This window comes from Phocoena sinus, chromosome 17 (genome assembly GCF_008692025.1).
Source record: "Phocoena sinus isolate mPhoSin1 chromosome 17, mPhoSin1.pri, whole genome shotgun sequence".
NCBI classification, from domain to species: domain Eukaryota; kingdom Metazoa; phylum Chordata; class Mammalia; order Artiodactyla; family Phocoenidae; genus Phocoena; species Phocoena sinus.
The window spans coordinates 78252482-78280414 of NC_045779.1; the positions used below are offsets into that span (position 1 = coordinate 78252482).

The 27933-nt window shown below is 56.0% G+C and overlaps 2 protein-coding genes across 2 annotated transcripts; both read left to right on the forward strand.

Annotated features, from left to right (window-relative positions):
• The first annotated feature begins 1293 nt into the window (after nt 1–1293).
• Nucleotides 1294–13898, forward strand: ZFP41 (ZFP41 zinc finger protein). Its single transcript, XM_032610087.1, has 4 exons — nt 1294–2698; nt 4534–6099; nt 12499–12660; nt 13811–13898. Exon 2 carries the CDS (start codon nt 4717–4719, stop codon nt 5218–5220), a length of 504 nt encoding a protein of 167 aa, XP_032465978.1. The 5' UTR covers nt 1294–2698; nt 4534–4716; the 3' UTR covers nt 5221–6099; nt 12499–12660; nt 13811–13898.
• A 2375-nt stretch (nt 13899–16273) lies between these two features.
• Nucleotides 16274–24125, forward strand: GLI4 (GLI family zinc finger 4). Its single transcript, XM_032610082.1, has 4 exons — nt 16274–16321; nt 17666–17824; nt 18515–18616; nt 19298–24125. The coding sequence occupies exons 2-4, from the start codon at nt 17698–17700 to the stop codon at nt 20209–20211; spliced, it is 1143 nt and encodes a 380-aa protein (XP_032465973.1). The 5' UTR covers nt 16274–16321; nt 17666–17697; the 3' UTR covers nt 20212–24125.
• Nucleotides 24126–27933: the final 3808 nt, after the last annotated feature.

Below are 27933 nucleotides of genomic sequence, written 5' to 3' on the forward strand. Positions count from 1 at the left end.
TAATAAGGAAATTACATAGTATGTTAGAAAGTGGGAACTGCTATGAAAAAAAATGCAGGGAAGGGTGAGGGCCAGAAGGTGGAGAAAGAGGTAGAATGCTGTGGTATTACAGAATGTGACCCCCAACAGTGCAGGCAGCACCCAGGACGTGCTCCTAGCCAGCAGACTACAGCAGAGCTGACAGAAGGCTGCTCCTACCGTTAGGTCATATGAGACTCCACCCCAGCAGACCCGGGCCAGAGGCTCTCCACTGACCCTGAAGGAGCATGAAGAGGGCCACATGGAGGGAACTGTGGGCAGCCTCCCAACAGCCCAGAAAAAGCTGGCCCTCAGTCACACAGCCACCAGGAAAGGAAGCCTGCTAACAACCACATGAGTGTGGAAGCAGATCCTTCCACAGTCTCGCCTCCAGCTGAAAACACAGCCCGCGGACACCATGACCTCAGCCTTGCCAGACTGAGCAGAGGACCACCTAAGACTCGTTGGACTCCTGTCCCACAGGAACTGTGATATAACAAACACGTATTGTTTTAAGCTGCTAACCTTGTGATAACCAGGAAACTAATACACACAGGGTAGTCAGTGGTCAGGGGTCCCCTCTAGGAGGTGAGCTCTCAGTAGATGGAAGTGGGAGTTAGCCAACCAGACAGCTGGGGACAAGTGTCCCAGGCAGAGGGAGTGGCCAGTGCAACTGAACGCATGCCACAGCGTGCCTGCTGCCTCTGAGGAACTCAAACAGGTGGCTGGCGGGGAGGGCATGAGTGAGGGAGGGGGCTGGGGTGAGTGGGGGGAGCCACAAGAAGAAGGAAGGGGGTGCGGGGGGAGCGAGGGGGGCTGAAGTGAGTGATGGAGTACAGGAGGAAGGGGGCACAAGAGTAAGGGAACGGGCGCAGAGGTGACTGAGCTGCAGCTATCGGTGGGGTGGCTGCGTGAGGGGGCGTGTGGGACCCCAGCGGAGTGGGAGGCGGTGGCTCGGGGGCGGAGTCCACCGTGGTGCACCACCGAGATGACGGGGCCTCGACACCTAGAGCGGCACCGGAAACGGCCGGCTGGGAGCGGGCTCTTCCCGCGGGCACCGAAGGCGAGCGGGCGGGCGGGCCAGCGGGGATCGCCTGAAACGGGAAACCAGCTGAGGAGTGGACCCCTCCCGGGAGCACCACAGAGAGGCCCGGGCCCTCGCCTCCTAGAGCGACGCCGGAAGGGACGGGGCCAGAGGCGGGCCCTCCCGGCCGGCGCATGGGCAGGGTTGCTCGGCTGTGCAGCTTCCCGGCGCTGGGCAGCTGGGGTGTGGCGGGGCTTGGGGACGAGGCGTTGCTCCCGGCCCGGGGACCCTGTTAGGGGCGCGCCCGCCCCAGCCTCCATGCAGGAATTCACTGGGTCCCTCTGGCGTCGCGTGGGCCCCCTGCCCAGAGCAACGGCACTCCTTTCTAGGCTCCTGGGCGCCGCGGGGAGGAGGACGAGGCTCGAAGACCAGCTCCGTGCGGATCGAGGTGGAGTCCTCGGGCCCAAGGCTGGCGAGGCTCTGTCAGGCGGCGCCCTCTCCTTGGCCTCGACACCGCTGCGGGCCCACACACTGCTTGGGTGCATGTTTGCCCTTGGATCTCCCACCACTAGTAATCCAGTCTCTCCCTTAGACCCCGGCTTCTGAGGACAAGTGAGGTTACCACGGAGTATCCTGCTGCAGGGGGATGCCCAAAGCTTCATGTTACAAGAGGCCTGGCACAGAGAGTGAAGGAGCTACACTGGAGTCGCACAGCAGGTACCAGCACCCCGGCCTTTAGGCCAGGGTTCTCGTCTGCTCTGGCAAGGTGGATTGAGTTTTCTGCGTGGCTGTAGCAGTCATCAGGCCTACAGGCCTGTGAAATGAAACGACCAAGACAATGACCTCAGGTCTACGCCGCTTTTAATAATTAAATATTTTATTCCTTGGTGTGCACGGGACTTAGAGAAGTGAGTACGTCCAGTCTCTGCCATTAAGCACCTGCCAGCTTGAGTTAGGCAGACAAGACGATCATCTAGAATGTTTCCTGAGCAGCAGTATGTGCGGGCTACAGCCAAGTAACTAGGGATTCAAGGATGAAAAAGACCCGATCCTTGCCCTGAAGAGCCCTCGCCTTGTCGGGAGACTGCCACATCAGTGACAAGCCACACGTGGAGTGACAGGAGTCCTGGTGGGGGAGCAGTTCTTGGAGCACAGCCGGCAGTTGTCAGGCTCAGTGGGTTCAAGGACCACCGCTCTCCATCAAGTGGGTCAGCACAGAGCCAAGCTGAGTTTACGCCTTCCCTGGAGAGCCGTGGGCTAGAGGGTTGGTGGCACTTTCCTGTTGGTTCTTGGTTTTCATCTGTTTCCTACTAACACTACACCTGAGCTCCAACTCCAGCCTGGCTGACTGGGGCCGTGATCCTCTGCCCTGGTTCCGCCTACCTCCCCAGCAGAGATGCTCCCATATTTGTGCATGCTTCTCTCAGCCTAGATGGCCTTCCATCACCCTCAATTCTGGCTCTCACCGGATGCTACCTCCCAGAAGCTACCTCCAATAGAGCCTTCAGAGAATGACGTTTACCTGAATCCAAGTCAGGTGTATCTAAGCATTTTCATTTAGAAGAAACCAGACTCTCAAACTCTTGTCAAATTGGGAAACCTGTCCAGTCATTTTATGCATTGCCTCTATGCATGGGAGAGTGGATGAAAGCCCAGGTACCCACTTTAACTAAAAGGGAATTCAAAGCATTTGTACCTCAAAACGTATGTCACTTGGGACATTATCACCCAGAGCACAACATTTTAGGGTGAGACAGCCTGTCAAGATATGGACCTCCCAGTAGATCGGGTGACCAGCACAGGTCATGGGAGGTCTTCTCAGGGATGATTTGAGGACTCAGAACATGATCTGCTTTCTTTGGAAAGTGTTTTCTCCTAATCTTGTGGAGGATTTCTTTTGCTAGCAGTTAAAGAGCCTGAAGCTTGTCAAGGCTTTATCCTGGAATTGCATTAGTTAGCACTGAGGGAAGAGGCAGGTCAACAAAACTCAGAAATAATACAGAAAAGAAATAGATGAAGGTTCTTAACCAATGAGACGTGAGCCATACTGGTAATGCTTCTACAAGCACCTACCACGGGAACCGACTGATTCCTGTTTGAACTCGTGGTGAAATTGGAATTCTTTTAGATGGGATTAGAGACAGAGAATGTCGGGTTTTTTAGACAATGGAAGCAAGATCGTAGTTGATTGTTCCCTGGGGTTTTGGCCTTCAGTGGATGAGTTGGCTCCAGTTAAGTGCCACACGGAGAATGGGAGCCGGGTAAGGGAACCAGGGAGTGGAGTCAGGGAGGACTGCCTGAGAAGGGCCCTCAGAGCAGAGCTCTGAATGAGTGAGGGGCCAGCACCACCAACACCTCCTCTCAGGACCTGTTTCTAGGAGCACCCAGGCGCTGAGGCAGGAAGGAATGTGTGGCAAACCTAAGGATGGCTGGGGGGGTGGGGAAGCACAGGGGCAGCAGTGTGAGGGGAGCCAGTGGGGATTTGGGTAGAGATGTGACGGGGGTTCACTGGCTGCTCTGTGGAGGATGGACCCAGGGGAGGGCCGGGGTGAGGGTGGGAGCGAGTTTCATCCAGCTCAGAATCCAGGCTCCAAGTGATGGGAGGTACCTTCCATGAGGGTCACATGTGGCTCCCACAGCCTGTAACTCCAAAAGCACGTTGTCTGGTCCCAAATACAAGAAGTGGAGAAGGAGCAAGTAAAGGGCGGGGAAAACTCCAGTTTGGGGACCACGCGGCAGTCGTTGGTCCATGGTACACATGAGTCCTACTGGACGCAGGTGTGGAGATGCTGGCCCCTGGCAGAGGAATAAGAATTCCTTGGTTGGGACTTCCCTGGTGGCGCAGTGATTAAGAATCTGCCTGCCAATGCAGGGGACACAGGTTCGAGCCCTGGTCCGGGAAGATCCCACATGCCACAGAGCAACGAAGCCCATGCACCACAACTACTGAGCCCACATTCCAAAACTACTGAAGCCCACGCGCTTAGAGCCTGTGCTCCACCACAAGAGAAGCCACTTCAGTGAGAAGCCCGTGCACCGCAACGAAGAGTAGCCCCCGCTCACCACAACTAGAGAAAGCCCGCACGCAGCAACAAAGACCCAACGCAGCCAAAAATAAATTAATTAATTAATTAAAGAAAAAAAGAATTCCTCGGTTAGCAACTGAGTAAACGATGATGCCATCTACTGAGATGAGGAAAACTGGGAACAGTGAGGTTGTGGGGGGTGGGTTTCTGGGAAATAAGTGCTCTGTTTGGTCATGTCCAGCCTGAGACTCGTTAGATGTCCAGGTGGGATACCTGAGCAGGGAAGGGAAGGGGGCCATGTTCCCATGCCTCCCGCACCCCTTCCCTGCCCATCTGCCCCTTCATAACTCAGCACTCAAAGACCTCATGGCTGTGTTCCTCCCAAACATTCGTTTAATCTAATGTTCGTGGTCTTGTTTCTCTCCAGCCTCAGAAGGGTTGTTGGTGCTCTTCTCTTTGTTGCAGAGTTTCTGTTCCAGAACTGCAGTTACCAGCTTGGAAAAATACAGTGTTGTGTCTAAAGCAAGACCTTTCTGAAGAAGTGGAGTTACAAGGAAATTCGTAAGGCTGGAGAATTTTGCTGCTGGTCATTCTCCTTGGCCCTTGCCGGCTTCCAGTGGTCCTTCCTCTCTCCTGGGGACAAGAAGGATGGAAAAGCCCACAGGCAAAAATAAGAAGGCACAGACCCCAGAGGAAGAAGTACATGTTCAGAAGGACACTCCCAAGGAAGATAAAGCATCTAGGAAAAAGAAGCCAAACCAGAGACCCACTTTGGCCAAAAAGCACAGTAAGGAACCCAGCCTGAGTCGTGAGGACGAGGAACACATGTTTGAAGCCTTCAATGCTACATTTAAAGAGGACTTTGAGGGGGTTCCTGTGTTCACTCCCTTCCAGAGGAAGAAGCCCTATGAATGCAGCGAACGTGGGCGCGTCTTTAAGCACAAGACGGATCACATTCGCCACCAGAGAGTCCCTACTGGAGAGAAGCCCTTCCAGTGCGCCCAGCGCGGGAAGACATTCAGGCACAGCTCTGACGTGACCGAGCACTGGAGGGTTCACACTGGAGAAAAGCCCTTTAAATGCAGTGCGTGCGGCAAAGCCTTTAACTGTGGTTCAGAAGACCCACACCGGAGAGAAGCCGTACGAATGTAAGGAATGCGGGAAAACCTTTGCCTACAGCTCATGTCTTATTCGCCATCGGAAACGTCACCCACGGAAGAAGCACTGAGCGTGGGGAAGCCATCCAGACTCAGAGCTTTGTGCCCGCGAAAACTGTCCTGGCAGGCCTGCCTGGGGCTCCTCCTCCCCTGGCGTCTGATCGGGCTGGGGGTCCTGCCGTCACCAGGAAAACCGCCCCAGCCAGGTCAGCAAACACCAGTGTGGCCAGAGACCTTTCTGGTCTAGAGAATCTCCAGGGCAATACATCATGGTAACAAGGCAGCTCCTCGCAGCTGTGGCACCAGGGAGGCGAGTGTACAAACTGCTGTCCGGGGGACAGGCTTCAGACCCGAGCACAGTCAGCACCTCCCACTGCCACCTCCGCCTGTGACTCCCATGCTGGCTTCGGCCCTCCCACCGGCTCCTTTGAAGACTGTGCTGCAGACCTTTGGCCCACTGGGTCCCAAGTCCATCTCCGTGCAGCCCGGCAGGAGGCCTGTGGCCCTGAGCTGGGCTGCTTCCGCAGTGAGCACTGGGGACCCCAGTGTCCCCCTGGCTGGCTGTGGTGGTAGTGCTGTGCTTTGTCCTCTGCCTTCCCTCCTCTCTGGAGAAACATTCCTTGAACTTGGCCCCTGCTCCCAGGAACTGGGCTCCCTGTGTGTCCTCCCACATCAGCCATCATCCCAGCTGAGCAGCCTTGACTTACCAGGTGGACCACTCAGGACACTAAATGCTACCACTGTGGGAGCTTCCTGCCCTGGCCACATGAGGCCCCGGGATGTTGACGGCAGCTTGGATGCAGCCTATGCCTGCCATGCGGCCTTTCAGACACGAGACGGTGGGCCTGCCCCCCAGGGCCAGCTCTCCGTTCAGGTTAGTTCCACTTCTCTGTGCTTGGCCCCCAGGTTCCATCCTACCCCTTCACATCCACATGCTGTGCCTGCCCTTGGTTTCCCTCCAAGAGTGGTCTGGATGGGCCTCCATGTTCTCCCGGGCGAGGGTGTGGTTTGTCCCAGAATTTCAGCACAGTATAAGAGGGGTGAGGTGACTGTCATCCAGGAAGTAATAGGGCTTTTTATCAGGAAAATGTTGATACCTACATTTTCAGCTCTTTAGACCCAGAAAACTAATAATGGCCTTGATCTTGGGGGCTCCTCCATCAGGAGACAGGAGAGAGTGCTTCCAGTGGAAACATCCCTCCAGGTTAAGATTTTTACTCTTGTTCTTTCTAAAAGCTATGACGTTATAACAGCTCTACCTGAGCTGGCACCTCTGCTTCACAGCTCGGCAGGCCCTCCTCCTACCCTGACAGGCAGGCCCCAGGTGTGACCTGTGATCCTGCTCTCACAGTCCCGGAACTGGAGATGTGATGAGGCAAAGTTGTTCAAACAGGTGCCAGGGTCTGGCTCAGGGAAAACACACCTGTGATCCTGGGTGGGGAAAGGTTGCTATAAAGGAGGTCACTGGGACATTTGGCAAACGTTGGGTCTAGACTGTCCACAGGGGAGGTGGGGGGGCACATCAGTGTCAAAGCTCCCTGGTTTGATGGCCTGCAGCCATCCCAGACAACGTCCTTGTCATGAAAGATGCATGCTGAGGTCTTAAGGGCCACAGGGTCATAACATCTGCAGTTTGCTCTCAAAGGCTGAGCAAAGAAGCAATAACAACAATGCAGATTGGCAGGTTGACAAACATTTTCTGTTAAGGGACAGATAATCACTGTTCTTGGCTTTGTAGCCATAAGGTCTCAGCTCAGCCATGACATGCAATGCAATCACGGCACAGAACAGCCAATAAGGCTTTATTTACAGAAGCAGGCGGTGGGCCAGATTTGGCCGGTTCTCAGATGAAGGGTATGTGACACGTTCCAGGGGGCTGTCTGCATATGCTTCGGTTTGGTTTGGTTTTTATTTATGATGGTTTATAAATACCATGATGGATATATTGTTATATATAAAATATGTATAAATGTACAATAAATTACAACACATCACATGTACTATAGAAAAATTATCGTTTTTTATGTTATTATGTTCCGCGTTAATACCATATGGGAAGCATTTTTTGTGGCTGCATGATGATCCATTAAATAAAAAGTTGACTTAACCTTCTCCTAACAAAGGCATGTAGGCTGTTTCCAGTTTAGGTCATTAAAACAATGCAGTAAACATCTTCTCCACATTTAGGGCCAACAGGACGGGTTGCCAGAAATGAGCTGATGGGGAGATCATTCGCAAATTACCTTCCCCCAGGTTGTGCTGCATAAGTGCCCCAGCAGTGCACAGGTAGCAGGTGGTTTTAATCTCCCCAATTTGATGGGAGAGAAGAACATTCTAATCTGGTGTCTTCGAGTTCTAGAGAGGAAGCAGGTGGCAAAGAGCGTAGTCTCTCGAGCCAGGGGTTACTGACTCGACCCTCATGACTTGGAGATGTGGGACCTCGGGCCCGTCCTTTCACTCCTTGTGCCTATGGTTCCTCAGAGGTGACTCGGAGGCATTGGACAGTGCTCAACCTGGTCAGTGACTGTGTGTGACCTCAGTGCCGTGCCGACCCCCAGTTCAGCCACTGTCATGTCCGGTCACGTGTTAGTGTCCTTAGTGAGGGGACATTTTCCACAGGCATGAGAGGTGGCTGTGCAAGCAGACAACCGTCAGTCCCTCTCTCAAGAGAATGAAATCAACACGGAAAACAAGAGAGACATGAGAAAATAAATCACACAAACAAACTAAATCAGTCCACCGTCTTTTTGCCTCCTGTCATTTTGGTTCAGACAGATGGGCTCATTTCCCATTTCTTCTGAGTAACCATTATGATACCACATCACCACCAAGCACTGAACCCAAATCTTTCAGATAAATCTATTTTGATGGTTTTTTTGTTTTTTGGGTTTTTTTTGCTATTGCTCTTCAAATGAAACCCAAATTCCAGAAAAGAAAACCTTCTCTAAGTAGCCTGAGTCAAAGAAGAAAAACATGGGCTTCCCTGGTGGCGCAGTGGTTAAGAATCCACCTGCCAATGCAGGGGACACGGGTTGGAGCCCTGGTCCAGGAAGATCCCACATGCCCACAGAGCAGTAAGTCCATGCACCACAACTGCTGAACCTCTGTTCTAGAGCCCATGAGCACAACTACTGAGCCCACACACCACAACTACTGAAGCCCCCGTGCTCTGCAACAAGAGAAGCCACCACAATGAGAAGCCCGCGCACCACAACAAAGAGTAGCCCCCGCTCACTGCAGCTAGAGAAAGCCCACCCACACAGCAACGAAGACCCAACACAGCCAAAAATAAATAAATTTTTTAAAAGAGAGAAGAAAAAAGCATAATGAAAGTTACAAAATACTTAAACCTGGATGATAATGAAAATACAACTTGCCAGAAATTCTGGTGCAAACTAAAGCCAAACGGAAATTTGTAGCCTTATGTGACCAGCAGAAGAGCTGGAAATCAACAAGCTAAGCATCCAACTTTAAAATTGAAAAAAGGCCAACAGAATAAACTCAAAAGTAGAATGGAGGAAATAAATTATAGAAATTAATACGACTAATGGGAATGGATACCATGGAGAGCATTTTTAATAAAAGTTGGTGCTCTGACAGGACTATGAAAAATTGACATTCCCCTGGCAGTGGATCCAGAAAGAGAGAAGGAAGAAGCAAAGGAGCTCCTTTAGGAAGTGAGAAGGAGAGCTCCATTAGGAGTGAGAAGGGGAGGATAATGGCAGATACATCAGAGATTAGAAGGATAAACTGTCGAACCAAGAGATGTGAGAACTCAAATGAAGTGGGTTATAGAAGAAAGATGAGTTACTGAAGCCAACTCGAGGAAATAGCCTGAAGAATCCTCTAACCAGACAGATTGCTTTCATAGTTGACATAAATTCAATAGATGCATAGACAACATAAATTGCAGAGGAAGGAACACTCCCAAATTTGTTCTACGAGGCCACCATTACCCTGATACCAAACAAGACAAAGATACCACTAAAAAGAAAATTACAGGCAATATCACTGATATTATGCAAAAATCCTCAACAAAATAACTAGCAAACCGAATCCAAAAATACATTAAAAGGTCATACACCATGATCAAGTAGGATTTATCCCAGGGATGCAAGGATTTTTCAATATTCACAAATCAATCAGTGTGATACACGACATTAACAAACTGAAGAATAAAAACCATATGGTCATCTCAATAGATTCACAAAAAGCTTTTGATAATATTCAGCACCCATTTATGATTAAAAAAAAAAGAAAACTCTCCAGAAAGTGGGCACAGAGGGAACATACCTCAACGTAATAAAGGCCATATACGACAAACCCACAGCTAACCATCATACTCAGTGGTGAAAAGCTGAAAGCATTGCCTCTAAGATCAGGAACAAGACAGGATGTCCACGCTGGCCACTTTTATTCAACATAGTTTTTGGAAGTCCTAGCCACAGCAGTCAGAGAAGAAAAAGAAATAAAAGGGATCCAGATTGTAAAAGAATAAGTAAAAATGTCACTGTCTGCAGATGACATGATACTATACATGAAAATCCTAAAGATGCCACCAGAAAACTGCTAGAACTCATCAATGAATTTGGTAAAGTTGCACGATAAAAAATTAATACACAGAAATCTGTTGCATTTCTATAACAACAAAAGATCAGAAAAAGAAGTTAAGGAAAACAGTCCCATTTGCCTACATATCAAAAAGAATAAAATACCTAGGAATAAACCTACCTAAGGAGGTGAAAGGCCTGTACTCCAAAAACTACAAGATGCTGATGAAAGAAATCAAAACTGACACAAACAGATGGAAAGATATACCATGTTCTTGGACTGGAAGAATCAATATTGTCAAAATGACTATAATCCCCAAGGCAATCTACAAATTCAAGGCAATCCCTATCAAATTACCAATGGCATTTTTTGCAGATCTAGAACAAAAAAACCTTAAAATTTGTATGGAAACAAAAAGACCCTGAATAGCCAATGCAATCTTGAGAAAGAAAAAACAGAGCTGGAGGAATCAGGCCTCCCTGACTTCAGACTATACTACAGAGCTACAGTCATCGAAACAGTATGGTACTGGCACAAAGACAGACTATAGATCAATGGAACAAGATAGAAAGCCTAGAGATAAACCTACACACCTATGGTCAATTAATCAATGCAAAGGAGGCAGGAACATACAATGGAGAAAAGACAGTCTCTTCAATAAGTGGTTCTGGGAAAACTGGACAGCTACATGTAAAAGAATGTAATTAGAACATTTTTCTAACACCATATACAAAAATAAAATAGATTAAAGACCTAAATGTAAAATCGGATACTATAAAACTCTTAGAGGAAAACATAGGCAGAACGCTCTTTGACATAAACTGCAGCAAGATGTTTTTGAATCCACCTAGAGTAATGAAAATAAAAACAAGAATAAACAGATGGGACCTAATCAAATGTAAAAGCTTTTGCACAGCAAAGGAAACCATAAACAAAACAAAAAGACAACCCACGGAATGGGAGAAAAATATTTGCAAACGATGCAACTGACAAGGAATTAATCTCCAAAATATAGAAACAGCTCATGTGGCTCAATATCAAAAAACCCAATAAAAAAAAATGGACAGGGCTTCCCTGGTGGCGCAGTGGTTGAGAGTCCGCCTACCAATGCAGGGGAGACGGGTTCGTGCCCCGGTCCGGGAAGATCCCACATGCCGTGGAGTGCCGTGGAGCCATGGCTGCTGAGGCTGCACGTCCCGAGCCTGTGCTCCACAACGGGAAAGGCCACAACAGTGAGAGGCCCGCATACCGCAAAAAAAAAAAAAAAAAAAAAAAAAAAGGACAGAAGACCTAAGTAGCCATTTATCGAAAGAAGACATACAGATGGCCCAAAAAGCAGATGAAAAATGCTTAACATCACCAATTATTAGAGAAATGCAAATGAAAACTACAATGAGGTTTCACCTCACACTGGTCAGAATGGCCATCATCAAAAAGTCTACAAATAATAAATGCTGGAGAGGGTGTGGAGAAAAGTGAACCCTCCTACACTGTTGGTGGGAACGTAAATTGGTGCAGCCACTATGGAGAACAGTATGGAGGCTCCTTAAAAAACTAAAAATAGAGCTACCATATGACCCAGCAATCCCACTCTTGGGCATATATCCAGAGAAAACCATAATTTCAAAAGATACATACACTCCAATATTCATTGCAGCATTATTTACAATAGCCAAGACATGGAAGCAACCTAAATGTCCATTGACAGAGGAAAAGGTAAAGGAGATGTGGTATATATATATATATATATATATATATATATATATATATATGTACACACACACAATGGACTATTACTCAGCCATAAAAAAGAATGAAATATTGCCATTTGCAGCAACGTGGATGGACCTAGAGATTATCATACTAAGTGAAGTAAGTCAGAAAGAGAAAGACAAGTATCGTGTAATATCACTTATTTGTGAATCTTAAAAGAAAATGATACAAATGAACTTGTGTACAAAACAAAAACAGACTCACAGACTTAGGAAACAAACTTACGGTTACCAAACGGGAAAGGTCGGGGGGGGGGGATAAATTAGGAGGTTGGAATTAACATATACACACTACTATATATATAAATTGATAATTGACAAGGACATACTGTATAGCACAGGGAACTCAATACTCTGTAATGACCTATATGGGAAGAGAAACTGAAAATGAATATATATATATACACCCACACATATATGTATGTATAACTGAATCACTTTGCTGTACACCTGAAACGAAACACAACATTGTAAATCAACTATACTCCAATATAAAATAAAAATCAAAGAACAAAAAAGTCTATAGCAAATTAAACCTTAAGGTTAAATGTTAAATGGCATTCTCTTTGAAAAAGAGCAGTACAGAGTTTCTGCCATCACTATTAATATTCACGTGGATCTTCCCGGACCAGGGCTTGAACCCGTATTTCCTGTATTGGCAGGCAGATTCTTAACCACTGTGCCACCAGGGAAGTCCCAAGTTTTGAAGCACTTTCCTTGAAATCTTGTTGCCACCCAGGGTGGGATACATGGGTTGAGCCACAGCCCGCGCCCCCTTCCCCACCTTGCTCTCCTCCAGTCCCTGTGGCCGTTATCCCCACCAAGTACCAGCCTCCGCGTGTCCATGTGCCCAGAGCCTGGCCTTATTCACACCGTTGGCATTTCCCAACTGTTGATAATTTCCCAATTATCAACCAGGTGATAATTGCGCTTCTTTATTTATTCAAAAGGTATTTCTGCCCTTTTTCGGCTGTGAAAGCAGATCCGCCCCAAAGCAAGAAGTTCCTGATGAAATATGCGTAAAAAAAGAACCTCAAAACTAGCAAAACTTCCATGTTCCTGAGCTCCAGGGAGGAACAGAGATCAAGAAGGAAGGGAAGAGAAAGGCCGTGGTAAGAAAGGATACCCCTGCAGTCCACATGCTAGGCTGCAGGAGGGGCGTGCGGGGACACGGCGCGGAGGGCTGATCACTGCAGCGCGGGCGCTGTCACTACAGGGCAGGCATTGTCACCGCAGGGCAGGTGGCCGGGCAGTAGACACTCCACCCTCGGGCAGTGCCTGCCGTCGGGTCAGGTGGAGGTGGAGGGAAGTGTTTCATCTGAGGCCATGTGAAGGCAGTGAATTGAAAAGGGGAAGCAACCGCAGGGAGCCCTCTGGAGATTCTGAGGCACTCAGCCCCTCCCCCTCAGCCAGGAGTGCTGTAGGACAGGCTCCAGGAGGAAACAGCTGCAGGCCAAGTCAGAACCTCCTTGGCCTCGGAGCTTGTCCCTGCAAACGCCCTTCAGGGTGTCCCCTCCCCGCTGAACACAGGAGAACGGTTAAAGCAGCGACCGCAGAAACACGGCAGGGCACCTGAGTTACCGCGCAGGCTCCCCGCTGCCGGGGCCAGCACGGAGGTCGCTGGGACGGCATGACCTGGCGTCAGAGCGAAGGCACAGAGGACCTGAACGGACGTGGGGACACCTGCGGATGTCCCGGGGACGTGACGTCTGTGGTCCTTCGTGCCAGTTCCTGTGCTCTGAGGGAAGCTGGCGGTGCGGGCCACAGAGCAGGCGGAGCTGATGGGCTTCAGCCCAGGTCGCCCTCGCCAGGTCCATTGCACCCCTGGGGAGGCTCTGGGCACCAGCACGTCACCTGGGCTTTATTTCTAATGGCCGCTCATGTCTGTCCCCATTTTGGGCACCGAGATGTGATCATTCCTTTCTTCTGCCGGTGAGCTAGACACCAAGACACGCTGCAGAGTGACACTGGGCTGGCCTGGGCCCTGGGGGCAAGGCCAGGGGCTCCGAGTCGCCCTGCTTGCAGTGGAAGCCCGTGGTGCTGGGGCACTTGGGCATTGCTCTGGAGCAGCACAGATAGAGGTCACGGTGAGGGTGGGGTTCTCAGTGAGCAAAAATGGCGGGGTAAAGGGGGTGTCTCGAGGCCCACGGAAGCAGTGTTGGGACCAGAGAGGGAAATGGCGGGGGGACAGGGCGGGAGTGACCCGGGATCCACTGCCTGGAGTCAGGGGCTGAGCTCTGAGAGGCAGCCGGTGTCTTCAAGGACCCCTGCCCAGAGCTCGGAGTTCACCTGCCTCCTGGCTGCTTGCGCACAAACTCCAGCCACCTGTCAGCAAAGCCGGGAGCCGGAGGTCCTCCCCTTGACCAGAGCCCCTACAGGATCCAGGCCCAGCCACAGGGCGAGGCTGACGCTGCGGACTCCACGGATGGGGATTTCCAAGGCCTGAGGACAGCCATCCCTCGGGGTGAGCTCCCGGCGCCCCGGCCCCACTGCCCACAGCGATCTCGGCACTGGGGGGCCCTGGTGTCAGGTACGTCCGACACAACCTGCGAGCTCCCTGTGGGCCCGCGTGGCCTGTGTCCCCTGCAGCCTCACCCACGCAGCATCCTGGTCCTGTTTGCTTTTAGTGTCCTGCCTCTTGGTGTTACTGCATGTTTGTTTTCCTGGAGAGCTTCAGCACTGGGTGTGCTGCTCTCCTCATGCCCCCCTGGTGGACCGAGGTGGCCATGGGCTACAAACGCCTGTGCACAGTGGGTGGCCTTGGGCCTGTGCTGGGGCGGACGCTTTCCCCCAGTCTAGTGTTTCCGACTGTTATTTTTAGTCCTAGAAATGCAACTTTCCAACTAGTCAATTTGTTGAACTTTTACTTGATTATATTTTCACATCCTTCAGTCCGTGGAAAGCAAGTGTGGTCTACATTTGGGGTAGATGGAGAGATGTTCTGTCCTCACTTTCCCGGGGCTTGCTTTTCACGCGGTGCTCTCTTAACCCAGACGGCTGTTGCGCTGGTCCCCATGTTTCTTCCCAGATGCCCTGGGCATCCGTCAGTGCTTCCTTGTCCTGCTGCCTCTGGATCTTGTTTTCTCCTACAATAAACATCTGTTCTGACCTGTTCACTGCATTCAGCTGCTCTCCCCACAGTCAAGAGTCCCCAGGGAGGTGCCACTGCCTCAAGGGAGAGACCATCTCCCAGCTCAAGGTCTGGCCCAGGCCTGCAGAACCAGAGACCCAGCTGGTCACTGCCTCTGGATGTGTCTCTTGGGGGCCACATCATCTTAACCAAACTTGTAAGAGACCAACACACAAATCAGAAAAGGAATGTGCTAACTTAGGATGGGCATGACCCCTTGCTTCAGCAAAATACCGTGTCCCTCAATAGACACCCCCTCTCTGAGCCTGGATACAGGTTCCCCTGCTATCCAAAAAAAGAGCGTTCCTGTGACACCTTCCAAGGCCGAAATGGCATAAAGCGAAGAGGCACTTAGTTACCTTGTTAGGACACGTGTTGCTCACCGGCGCACAAGGCAAATCGAGACGAAGCGCAGACGCCCCGGACGCGGTTCGCAGCCTGGCAGCTTGGTGCTGAGTGTAGTCCCTTAGGAGCCCGGCAGGGGCCGCTCTCGCTGCCTTGGTTGCAGCTGCTGCAGAACAAATGCTGAGCGCTGTTTTCACTTCTTGCCTTTATTCAAAAAAAGCTAAAATCCTGTTTGGATTTGTTGGAAAACAGGTACTAATGTAGGTCTCTTGTAAAAGCAAAGTGGTGTAAAGAGAACTTTCAAGAAGCAGGGGACATTTTTACCTGGAACAAAGTTAGGCCCTGTCGTTGCTTCATGCCTACAGTGTGACGTGACCTTGCCTGCCCCCAGACCCTGTCAGCACCCCGTTCAGGTCCCGAGTTGTGACGCGCTCTGTCAGTCCTTCCCTCTGTGCCCCTGCTCACTTTGCCTCTGTTAGAGCAGATGTTCTCACGAGGGGCGATTCTGCCCTCAGGAGGGGACGTTGGCAACACCTGGGGACATTTTTTTGGTTGTCCCAACTGAGGGGAGCTACTGTTGTCAGTTGCGGGGGGCAGGGAAGCTGTTCAGCGTCCTAAAGAGCCCAGGATGCTGAGGGTGGGGACCCGAGTTAGATCCGTGACTTAGGCGAAGGGCCAAAGAGAAGATTCACGAGGCCGGAGAGAGAAGAGTAAGCGCTGTCGGCTGGAGGTTTCAAAAGCTGGAAAATGAGGAAAAGCAGCTTTCGGCAGAAGCCTACACACTTGACAAGGTGCACGTCCAGGCTGAGAATGCTGGCAGGGCCTGGGGATGGGGGCGCGGGTAACCCTGACAGTGGGGCAGAGGTGGGAAGAAAAATGGTGATTGGCTAAAAGTCTCCATGGGAGTAATTAGAACCCCTCAGGTCTGTCCACCCTCATGGGAAACAGAAGGCTGCCCCCATCCCTCTGAAACTGAACCAGCGGGACAGACTGAAGACGAGAAAGGGTGAAAGTCCGGCCCACGGCCACCGCTGTCCACCATCGGGGAGGACACATCCAAGGAGAATTAGGTTGTGTGCATTTCCATCACAACCCCCCTCCTCTCCCCTGCCATCTCCCCGTCTCCCTCCTGCCTGAACCCCGAGGTGTCCTCTTGCCCCGCCCATAGCCCCCGAGGTCACCAAGGCACCGGTCCGCCGGGGACCTAGAGCGTCCCGGAAGTGCGCGAGGCCGGGCGGGCGGGGCGCGGGAGCACTTCCGGCCGGCGGGCGGGCTGGCGGCCACCTCCCGATCGGAAGGTGAGTGGGCGCCGGGCGGCGGTGGTGGCGGCTGCGGGGCACCCTCGGCCCAGCCCGCGCTCGCGCGTTGTCCCCGCAGCCGCCGAGACCTTGGCCTCGGCCGGGCGTGGGGGGCGCGGGTGGCGGGACGCAGGGGGCACACTGGCCCCTGACGATCGCGGGTGTCCGTTTGCGGGGCGCCTCCCCACGCGCCCGGAACCCCAGTGACGGGAGCTGTGGTGATGCCCACTTTGCAGATGGAAAAGAGGCTCAGAGCTGCCCCTGGCCCGAGGTCCGTGGCCGGACTCAGCCGGGGCACCCTGCTCTCCGCTGCCAAGCGCCCCGAGTTCGGGCTCTTTCCGGCGGCGCACAGGCTCCAACCTGGGAGGCGGGGTGGAGGAGGGTTTGCTCCTGGGCCGGTGCCGTTTGTGTCCCCTCCGCCTTCAGCCTGTTGCAGCAGCGTAGACGTTTGCACTGGCGTCCCTTCGTGACCGCCACCTCCCCTCAGAGCCCGGCTAGGGGTGACCGTGCCCTTTCCCAGATATTTAAAATGTGGCATACCCAGATGTCAGGACTGCAGACCCACCATGTGTCCACTTACCTGGCTGTGGGTGATCCTTCCCATCTTTAGGGGCTGAGGTCGGGGGCTGACCCAGGAGGCCCCCACTGGTGAGGAGCCCTGTGGCGTCTGCCTCCCTGCTTCCTTGAAGCAGGTACTGCCTGCACCGTTATTGGATGTACATTACCTTTCGTCCTTCCCCTGCCCCTTTTCACTCCCAGATAAGGCCTCCTACTTCATGGAAGTGTGAAAGAAAAATCCTCATTTTAGACCAAGCTATTCCTGCAAACCAGACTAAAGAAAAGTATCTGACCCCAGAGGAGGCTCGGAGCACCCTGGGCGGGGCTGGGATGTGAGGGGTCCCAGCCTGCGGCCTCTGAGGGTTTTCCTCTCTGGAAATGTCTCGTTAAGATTTAACCTAGGACATTCCTGCTCCGGCAGGCAAAGTTCAGTTTTTTGCTCTCCCCAGGGCCAGCGGCCCACAGCTGTGATGGGGGAGGTTTTTCTGGGAGAACCAGCTTGCTTCTCTCCATGGGCAAGGCCTTGGGTTGGGAGGACATTGCAGGCATTGCTGGGGGGAGAGCTTGGGTTCAGTTCGTGTGGGTGAGCTGGTGCTGTGCACATGGTAGAACTAACACACCAGGGGCCCCGGTGGCCTCGCACTGTGGGCCCCACAGGTTACCTCTTGGCGTTTAGTCCCTCCCCCGGGGGAGGAGCCTCCAGCTCACCAGCGGCTGATCGGCCCCACCCCGCACATCCCTCTGACCCCCTCATCTCGCCGTGGTTTTCGTTTCCCCGGCTCCCAGGTGTGCACTCCTCCAGCAGGCCTTGGGGGAAGATGGCAGCCCTGGGGGACAGTCAGGAGCCCTCTCATGTCCTGTCCACTGTCACTTTCGAGTCACCGGAGACACCTGGAGCCTGCCACCACCACGAGGCCCAGCTTCACCTCCACGGCCATCAACATGGTACTTGCCTCCCTGCACCGTCACTGCGGGCAGGCAGCTCACTGGGCACTGGGGCTCCTGCACCCTGGTGCTTGGGTCGGGACTCGGGCAGCAGTGCTTGAGGCTAGGGGTCGAGCTCTGTGAGCAGTGGCTCCCTAGAGGACAGTCCCTTGGAGTATGTTTCTTTAGGGGATGAGGGGTGCAAAAAAAGAAGCCTCGATGGCCAGGCCTGTGTGAGAGGAGACAGTCACCTTATCTCCCTCTCCGAGCCTTTGATCCCACGCCAGGAAAATGGTCTCCAGAGTTCTGGGCAAGCTGGTTTGGGTGGGGACCCCCAGGGAACTGCAGGGATGGAGCCATCAGCCTTGCTCCACCCCCCGGCAGGATCTGGGGGTGTCCAGGTGTGGAAATAGCCGACAACTGGTCAGGGAGGATGTCCAAGCCCTGCGGTGTGTGGTGCCCCTGGACCCTGCTCACACGCAGCCATCAGGGAGTCCGGGGTCCCTTCCCTGCCCCATGTCCCACAGGAGGCCTGGCTTCACTCCCCTCACAGTCGAGGACACAAATCAGCTCTTGGTAGCCAGGACGAGGGCCCAGGTAGATGTGTTCTGTCCCACTCAGCGAGCCTCCAGAGGGCAAGGAGGTGTGTTGGGGGGTACAACCCATTCTAGAGGAGGGGGAGATGAGCCCCAGCCCCGCTGTGACCCTCAGGCTTCCCCGGCTGCAGCCCTGAGGTGCTCTCCCAGCCACCACAGGAGGAGGGTCTCCGGGACGTGGAGGAGGTCCAGGCTGGCAGAGACACCTGCTGGCCAGGTGAGCAAGCGGAACCTGCCGCGGGGCCCCGCCCAGAAGCGCGTTTACCTGCGGCTGCTGCACTCCAGGCTCTGTGCACCGCCCACCACCGCTGCCAGGCCCCGAGGCCCCACTTGTCCCTGGCTCAGCGCTCACTTCTGTCCCCCACAGCCCCTCCCCCCCGTTCAGTCGGTCTTGTTGCTGACACTTTCTAGGCTGTGAGAGCAGCGCAGACCCCCATATCCACCTGCCTGTCTGGCTAGAGTGTCCGACTTGGCAACACTGGCCAGCAACTGGGGAGTCGTCCTGGCACCCCTGTGTACTGCCCTTGGCCTCCACTTGTCCCCTAAATCGAGCTCTGGTCCCCACCCCCTTCCCCTGGGGCTTCGCTCATCCAGGCCCTCAGCTCCTCGTTTCTCTCCCTCCCCACCCCACCCCCCGCCTCTCTCCCCTAGAGGAGCCCTTGGGGTGTCCTCTGGGGGTCCGTGGAGCAGCTCCGGGGCCGTGTGGGCAGCGTCCTCGGGATCAGAGGCTTTTCTGCTTGGCTCTGAGTCTGAATCTCCTGTCAGGCTGCCCCCCTCCGCATGCGCACGCACCCTGTGTGTTCTCACCCTGGTGCCGTCATCTGGAACGGGGCGGGGGTCCCCGCAGACGGACAGCCGGGTGGGCGGCTGAGTGCTCTCCGCCTCTCCCGTTTCTCAGATCCCGAGTTGGAGCGCGAGCGGGCCCCGTCGTCTCCCCAGCCGCACAATCCTGAAGATGAGGTGGACCAGGACACGGGGGTGCTCAGGACCCTTCTGAGGAGCCTTCCCCATAGACCCAGGTGTGGGGACAGCTTGGGGCGGGAGTGCAGCCTGGAGCGGCCGTTAGGGCCCCGCCCCCAGAAGAGAGGCACCTGGCGTGGGCCGCTCGGGCTGCAGGGAGCCTCGGGGACAGAGGGCGGCCCGGGGCGCGCCGACGAGCTGGCGGGCAGCGTCGGCCGGGGCTCGGGCCTCGGGGCCCGGCAGAGCGGCCCGCGGGGCGGGAAGCCGCACAGGTGTGAGGCCTGCGGGAAGAGCTTCCAGTACAACTCGCTGCTGCTGAAGCACCAGCGCATCCACACGGGCGAGAAGCCCTACGCCTGCCACGAGTGCGGCAAGCGCTTCCGCGGCTGGTCGGGCTTCATCCAGCACCACCGCATCCACACGGGCGAGAAGCCCTACGAGTGCGGCCAGTGCGGCCGCGCCTTCAGCCACAGCTCGCACTTCACGCAGCACCTGCGCATCCACAACGGCGAGAAGCCGTACGAGTGCGGCGAGTGCGGCCAGGCCTTCAGCCAGAGCTCCAACCTGGTGCGGCACCAGCGGCTGCACACGGGCGAGAAGCCGTACGCCTGTAGCCAGTGCGGTAAGGCCTTCATCTGGAGCTCGGTGCTCATCGAGCACCAGCGCATCCACACGGGCGAGAAGCCCTACGAGTGCCCCGACTGCGGCAAGGCCTTCCGCGGCCGCTCGCACTTCTTCCGGCACCTGCGGACCCACACGGGCGAGAAGCCCTTCGCCTGCGGCGCCTGCGGCAAAGCCTTCGGCCAGAGCTCCCAGCTCATCCAGCACCAGAGGGTGCACTACCGGGAGTAGCGGGCGCGGGGCCGCGCGTCAGCAGCCTGAGGTCGAGGCGAGTTCCCGCGGAGGGCTCCTGCCTTCGCGCCTCCTGGCTGGCGCAGACGGCATCTCGTGCGTGTCCCGAATAAAGTCTGTGTACTTGATGGACGCGGGAGGAAGGCCACGTGGCTGCCCCCCATCCCTGAGGGCTCCTCTCGGCAGAGCCCACCGCGTGCCCTAGCGACCGAGGCCTGCGGGCGTCGTGACTTACCAGAGCCATAGCCAGGGCGGGGTCAGGCACCCCAGGACGGGTGGTTTCCAGATCGGGGTGTGGGGGCCCGGGCTGCCCGCTCTCCACCTGGGCTGTAGTCTCTGGCGGTTTGGTTTCCTCATGCATCTGGGAGAATGTGTGTAGCATGTCCTCTCTGCAGCAAGCCCTCGGATCTGCTCTGTTTGCCTTCTCACCCTGCCTCTGCACCTACTGGTGGCTGCCTGAGGCCAGCGGGCTTCAGTGGAAGGTGGCCCTGCCCAGCCTTCATAGCTGCCTCCAGCCCCAGGAAGCCGGGGCCCCAGGGGGTTCCCCGCTTGACAGGTCTAGGCGACTGCAGCTGGGCATTGGCTGTAGCCGGCTTCAGATCTGCCATGACTGCCCTGTAGCTCCCCAGCCCCTGTGGTAAAGGGGAGAGCCCAGCTGGGTGGGGGCGCCTTCTGTCTGCCTTCCTGCCTGCTCCTTCCTGGACAGCTTTGGGACCCCCACCCCTGCCGCCTGCACCACACACGGAGGAGTTGCCCGGCCCCCTCTCCAGGGTATAACTCCGCCTCGCCCCCACATCCTCTTTCCCAGCGACCCCAATGGAGAGCCCTGTGGTTGGGCTGCCCCGCCTCTCCAGGCTACACTCGCAGGGCCCCGAGGCCATCAAGCGCTTTGGACTCCCCCACGAGGGTCAGAACACCCCATTGAGTCGTGCACTGACACCCTGGAAGACGAGGGACATCCGCCTTCTCCCCAGCCCCCTGTCCCCTAATACCACGTGGCTATTGGGTATCGTGAAGCGTCCACCTTGGGCAGCCAGGCCGCGGAGCGGGCGAGCAGAGCCCCCAGGGCTTTCCGGGGAGCGGTGGCTCAGCCTGTGCTCCAGAAGGCTCATCCTGCAGCCTCAGCACCAAGGCTGGACTCGGATACCTGCACCACAACCGGACTTAGCGGGCAGCCCCAGAGCAGAGCCCGGCGGTCCTCCACACTGTCCTAGACTGTCCTGGAGGTGGCCCGGCAGACCCTCGGTGACGGGACAGGGACAGGGCGGGAGCTCCCAGGCCACTGAGCAGCAGACGTGCAAGCTAGGAAGGCTGCCCAGAGGAGGGGAGCGTGGAATCAACCGCCTCCAGCTGCAGCTCCTCGGTGCCAGGAGGTAAACGCTCAGCAAAGGCTCTGTGTCCGCCCTTGTCGCATGCGGCCCGCCGAGATGGGCTGAATGGCATTTGCATTTGCCGGCTTGGGACCGGTTCTTTCTCGAGGGTTCCATCTGATGCATTCAGCACTTCCCAGGAACCTGGAACGCCCGGCAGGACCTAGACAAGGACTCCTCAGGGCATCTTCTCTGCCCGTTGTGGCTGCGCAGGTTTATCAGTATCTGGCTGCACAGGACGTTATAGTTCTCGACCCCTGACCGCTCCTGGGACGTGGGTACAGCCCGGAGTCTCTGCACTGTCCTCCTGCCTCGTGTCAGGCACAGACGTCACGCCCCTTCTCCCCCGCCATCGTCATCCTCCGGTTCCAGCTCTGTGCCCCGGCCTGCTCTGGAGCCTCTGTCCAGCCCTGGTTGCGAGTGTCTCTAGCTCAGCGGCCACTGTCCCTCGCCTCCCGCTGACCCTGTTATCTCCAACCCCATGGGCTGCGCTCCCTCCCACCCGGGCCCGTGTCCTCGGCTCCAGCCAGCCTCATGCTGTTCCCTGAAGTGACCCACTGGTCTCCGGGAGACCAGGGTTAGGGTTGCCCTGATGCCAGCCCAGGCACTTACTGTCCCTCACAGAGCCTGTTTCCTCCTCTGGAAATGGGGACAGCCATCTGTTGGCACCACACAGGGTGACTGGGAGGATGGCCATAGAATCCTTTGCACGCCACCAGGCAGACAGCAAAAACCCATAAAAGGGGCTCCTGGAAAGGCTCTGTCGACAACCAGGGACAGGTCAGGAACACTGTTGATGGACAGCCTCAGCAGAAAGCCACCTGGGGCCAGGGCCGGCCACGGCGAGTGTAAAAGAACATTGAGGGAGACGGAGTGAGGCACCAGGAAAGCGGTCCCTGTGCGTTTCAGAGCCCAGGAAGTGGTCACTTGTGTAGGGGCAGTATCTCCTTTCGGCCCTAGAAGTAAATAAAAGCCCTATAGGAGCTTGAGCCCTAAAGAAAGGTGGCCCTGTGAGGAGCTCCCAGGGCCCCGCACAGGGAAGAGGGTCCAGGAGCTGACAATCCATCTTGGGCTCTGTGCAGTGTGGAGCGGGCTGCGTGTGCCTGTGAGTCGGGAAATAACGACAAAGCTGGGCCTAAATGTGGACACTTTTCAGTTGGATACAAGGGGTTTTATTTTTACATGATATAAGCAGTGTGGCATGATGGTTAAGAGAATCAACTTTGAAACTTAAAGCCCAACTCTACACTGAAGTGTAAGGTTGGACAAGCTATTAGTCTCCAAATTTGTTTTCTAATTAGGAAAAAGAAAAAGATGTATTAGGGCTCTCCAGAGAAACAGACTCAATTGGAGAGATAGGTAGATAGGTAGGTAGATATTCTTAGGAATTGGCTCACGAGATTATGGAGGCTGAGAAGTTCTGAGACCTGCAGTCAGGATGCCGGAGACCCAGGAGCGCCAATGGCATAGTTCCAGTCTGAAAACCGGCAGGCCCAGGACCCAAGGAAAGCCAGTGTTTCAGTCCAAGTCCAAAGGTAGAGTGAGACTGACGCCCCAGCTCAGCAGTCAGACAGGAGTTCCGTATTACTTTGTCTTTTTGTCCTATCCAGTCGTTCGGCTGATTGGCTGGGGCCCGCGCACGTTAGGGAGAACAACCTGCTTTACCCAGGCTGCTGCCTCAGATGTTGATCTCACTCAGAATAACGTTTGGCCAAATATCTAGACGCCCTGTGGCCCAGTCCAGTTGACACATAGAATTAACCATCTCAAGCAAGGATAAGATTGTACTCAATGCCATAGGGTTGGCCTCATTCCTCCTGATGTGGATGTGCTCTCTCCCCATGACGCAGAGCAGAGCTCAAAGCCGCCCCAGACCCATTCGTATCTATTTTCGCCACTAGAACGGTAAGGGAGGCGTCCCAGGGAAGGGCTCTGCTGGTTCCTTCTGGGCTCTCGTGCACTCGCTGTCCATCCCTGGGCCAAGGGCTGTAATGAGGGAGGTGGTCCAGAGATTGTCATTCAGCCTGATTCAAGGTCACACCCATGGCTGGCTGCAGGATGCTGGGATGAGCAAACAGAACCATAAGGTCCTCTGCACACGTTTTCAATACCAGTATTGTCCACGCACTTGTCTTTTTCAGTTGCTATGCAACATTCCATATTGGGCTACCTCAGTATCCCAAGGGTTTCGGACTTTGAGAGACCCCAGATTAATGATGGCCCAGGGGTGGAAGCCAAGACGTGGTCTATGGACTCATCTGCCTTGTGCCGTGTGCCCCAAAGCAGGTGGGCAGGAAGGCAGGCTCTCCCCACATCCAGCTTCTAAGGACATTCACTCTACTTTGTAGCCCAGCTCTGCCACTCATTTCTATGCCACCTGGGCAAGGTCCGTATCCTCTCTAAGCTGCATCGGTAACTTGGCGATAGTGATTCTATGGAATACGTCACAAGGTTCTGTGAGCGCTAAATTAGATCGTTGTGTGAAGAACCAGCAGAGCACAGGCCAGAAGCACTTCCCACCTGGAAAATACACATCCTCCCTCATGATAGTTTATTACACTTATTTATTTCCATCCCATTCATTCAGTAAACCCTTTTTGAGCACCTGCTCTGGGCTGTGCATGTCCCCATCTAGGAGGCTGCTTTTCCACACAGCACGTCACACCCAACTCTGTCCTCGGTGCGCAGCACGGTGGTGGCCTGGGCACTGCTGCATGGTTAAACAGTCACTGGGGTCACCCAAGTGTATCAATGGTCAGATCCCCTGACTTTATCTTTTAAACCCAAGGCTGCAGGCTAAATCAGATCTGGCAGGACTTTTCCAACTCCACTAGGGAAAGTGAGACAAACTGTTCTTCAGAGGTCTCTGACAGGGGTCTCTGAGCTGAAGGAGGGATTATGCCGGACCCAGACCCCTGAGGAATGAGTATCAGAGGCTCCTCCTGGGGGCAGAGTTTGCTGAAAAACACAGATTCCCAGGCCCCACACCAGGGAAGACAGATTCAATAGGCCTGGGGTGGAGCCAGGGAATCCGGATTTAGTTCTGACACCCCCAGTGAAGTTGACAGTGTGCCAGGCTTGGGAACCTCCGGTATCATCTAGTCCCTCAAAGCAGGTGCACCCGCATAGGCAGTGGTCCAAGCCCCACTCAGACACCACCTGGAGAGGCAACCCGAACTGCTGGACAGCTCTGCCCTCTCACCGCCAGCTGCTCCCAGCTCTGCCCTCTGGGCCTGTCGTAGCCTGGCTGCACTCACTGGTAGGGAGAACCCTCAGGATCTGAAGGCAGTGGTCAGGCCAGGGTCCATCTCCCCGCTGCGCTTCTTTTCTAAGCACTCAGTTCCCTCAGCTGGTCGCAGGGTTTGTGGACTTGCCTTAGCAATGGTCCAAGCCAGCGTGCGTCATTCCTCCCCAGAGCCCTTCCTACGGCCTTCCTGGCCCTACACGCCGGGTACCCTTGCTCTTTCCCTCCCAAGGTCTCTGCCTCGCCGACTTCTCCGAGGCCCCATCGGCGGTGCAGCCCAGCACCTCGGACAGCTCCAGGGACGCGCGCACGCCTCCGGGCGCAGGTCCACGGCCCTGAGGCTCTCCGGGTCCCCCGAGCCTCAACCCGGGACTCCGCCCCAGGAGCCCTCCCCCCGGCCGCTCCCCTGGGCGAGTCCCCCCGCGGGGACCCCCGAGAGGGTCCCCTGAGCTTCCTAGAGCTCCCGGAAGTGCCGGCGGCGCGGGGCGGGGCTCCCTGTGGGCGCGGCGCGCGCTTCCGGCTCTCCCGCCGGGGCCCGGGGAGCGGTGGGTGAGAGGCCCCGCGGTGCTGGTCGCTGGGCCCTGCAGCCGGGCCGGCGGGGGATGCGGCGTCGCGCCCGGCTCCCTCAGGCCTTCCCTCCCGCCGTCAGCACAACCAGCCCCACGCGCCCCCCGCCGCTCTCGGAACCATGGCCGGCGGCCTCGACCCCCGGCGCCCGAGCTTCGTCCGTGCGCGAGGAGGGCGCCCCCGGCCTGCTGGGCCCAGGGCCTGGACGGCCACAGGCCAGGTTCCCAAACCATGCTTCTCCCACTCCTTATTTTAGGGAGTCCGCTGGAAGATTTGAAAATCCCGGGAAAGCCCGGGTTTCCCTTTCAGAGAAGCTCATCCTGGAGTGTCCAGGTGGACCTTGCTAAGTCCAGGCCAATGTGCCCTTGGGGAGAGCATCTGGCTCTGGGCACGGCCCCATCTGCACAGCTGGGGTGTGTTTTCCCCAGGACCTCTCCACGGATCAGCACGAATCCTCATCTCACCGATGGCAGCGCTGTCACCCGCTGTGACCTCACCCCCCACTCTGCCTGCCGAGGGGACCGGGCCAGGCTCTCCTCTTCCGGAGGCGGGGACCCAGGGACATGGAACACCCCTCTCGAGCCCCGGTCTTTGTCCCTTGGGCCACAGGTCCTGACCTTAACATCTGTCATTCAGTGTGCAGCCTCCTCGGGCTGTTCCCAGCGCCCCCCCCCCCCCCCCAGCGCTGCTGCCTTGCCACAGGGATCAGCGAGGCCCCGGATCTCAGGGGAAATGGAAGGCTAGTCCTCAAGTAAGACAGGTTTTAACAGAATTCTTTTCTTTTTTTTAAATTTTGTCTTAACTTTAAGAGTTTATTTGAGCAAAAATCGTTTGGAATCAGAGAGCACCAAACTGGAAGTGGTTAAGAGTGCTCCCAGATTTGTTTTTCTTTAAGAGTGTTTTGGGACTTTGTGTCCTTCTAACACCCTTCCGCTCCCTGACTTTGATCCCTGCATAAGCCCATCCCAGACAGAGGGCCTAATTTCCTTGTTCCCGCCCCGCTGATTTAAATGAATGCGGCCTTTGCCGAAGTCTCTCCATGCTCTGGTTCAGAGTCTGGTGTCATTTGCTGCCTCCCTTTCTGGTTTCAGACCATGAGGACGGAGTTCAGAGTGAGGAGCAGATTCCGGGGCAGAACCGCAGGGTGTCCCGGGGACAAAGGTTCTAAGGCCCGGGCCACAGGTCCAGGGACCTGCCGGGCCGTGCAGAAGCCATCGGGGTTCACAGGGGCGAGCAGGGCTGCCACACAAGGCCTGCGTACACCAGGCAAGTCCCGAGGAAGAGAGGAACCATGACCGCCAGCCTGGTGACCCGCCAGGAAGACCGCGCAGGAGGGAGCCCGGGTAGCTGCGACTCAGCTGGAGGAGCCACTCAGAATCCAGCAGGCGTGGGGAGCCCCGGCGGGCGAAGCAGCACTGCACCGGGCCGTGCGCCCCGAGGCCTCCCCGTGAGGGGCCCACATCCTGGAGCAGTGGCAGCCTCCAAGCAGGGAAAAGCCTCCCCAGTGCCGCAAGTGTGGGGGGGCTTTCCGCCGCAGGTCGGACCTGGTGAAGCACCAGCGGGTCCACACCGGCGAGAAGCCCTACGCGTGCGGCCACTGCGGGAAGGCCTTCGTGCAGAGCTCTCACTTCACGAGCACCTGCGGTTCCACAACAGCGAGAAGCCCCTTGCGTGTCAGCAGTGCGGTCAGGCCTTCAGCCAGAGCTCCAGCCTCGTTCAGCACCAGCGGGTCCACACCGGGGACAAGCCACTGGAGGGCGCTGTGGACGCTATGGATGCCTGCCGCGCGCTGCTAGGGGCGCGGGGAGAACAGCACGCGGACCATCGCTGAAGGTGGCCCCTGCACCCCAGTTAAGATGCCGGCGCTCGCCCCCTCGCCCGCACCCTCCCCCAGCCCTCACCGCCCCAGGGCCGCCCAGGGAAACAAGTGCGAACTAGGATTAATATGCCCAAAACACATGTACGAGCTGGTCCTGAACGAAATATTTGCGGGCTTGTACTACGGGTACTTATCCCCGACCCGAAACTGTCTTGTCCCTTTCATAGAAATGCACGGGGTTAACCGGCACTTGGCAGCGAGCACTTTGCACTCTGAGGCCAGGGAGCGCCGCAAGGGCGGGGCGCCGCAAGGGGCGGGGCGCCGCAAGGGGCGGGGCGCCGCAAGGGGCGGGGCGCCGCAAGGGGCGGGGCGCCGCAAGGGGCGGGGCGCCGCAGGGGCGGGGCGCCGCAAGGGGCGGGGCGCCGCAAGGGGCGGGGCGCCGCAGGGGCGGGGCGCCGCAGGGGCGGGGCGCCGCAGGGGCGGGGCGCCGCAGGGGCGGGGCGCCGCAGGGGCGGGGCGCCGCAGGGGCGGGGCGCCGCAGGGGCGGGGCGCCGCAGGGGCGGGGCGCCGCAGGGGCGGGGCGCCGCAGGGGCGGGGCGCCGCAGGGGCGGGGCGCCGCAGGGGCGGGGCGCCGCAGGGGCGGGGCGCCGCAGGGGCGGGGCGCCGCAGGGGCGGGGCGCCGCAGGGGCGGGGCGCCGCAGGGGCGGGGCGCCGCAGGGGCG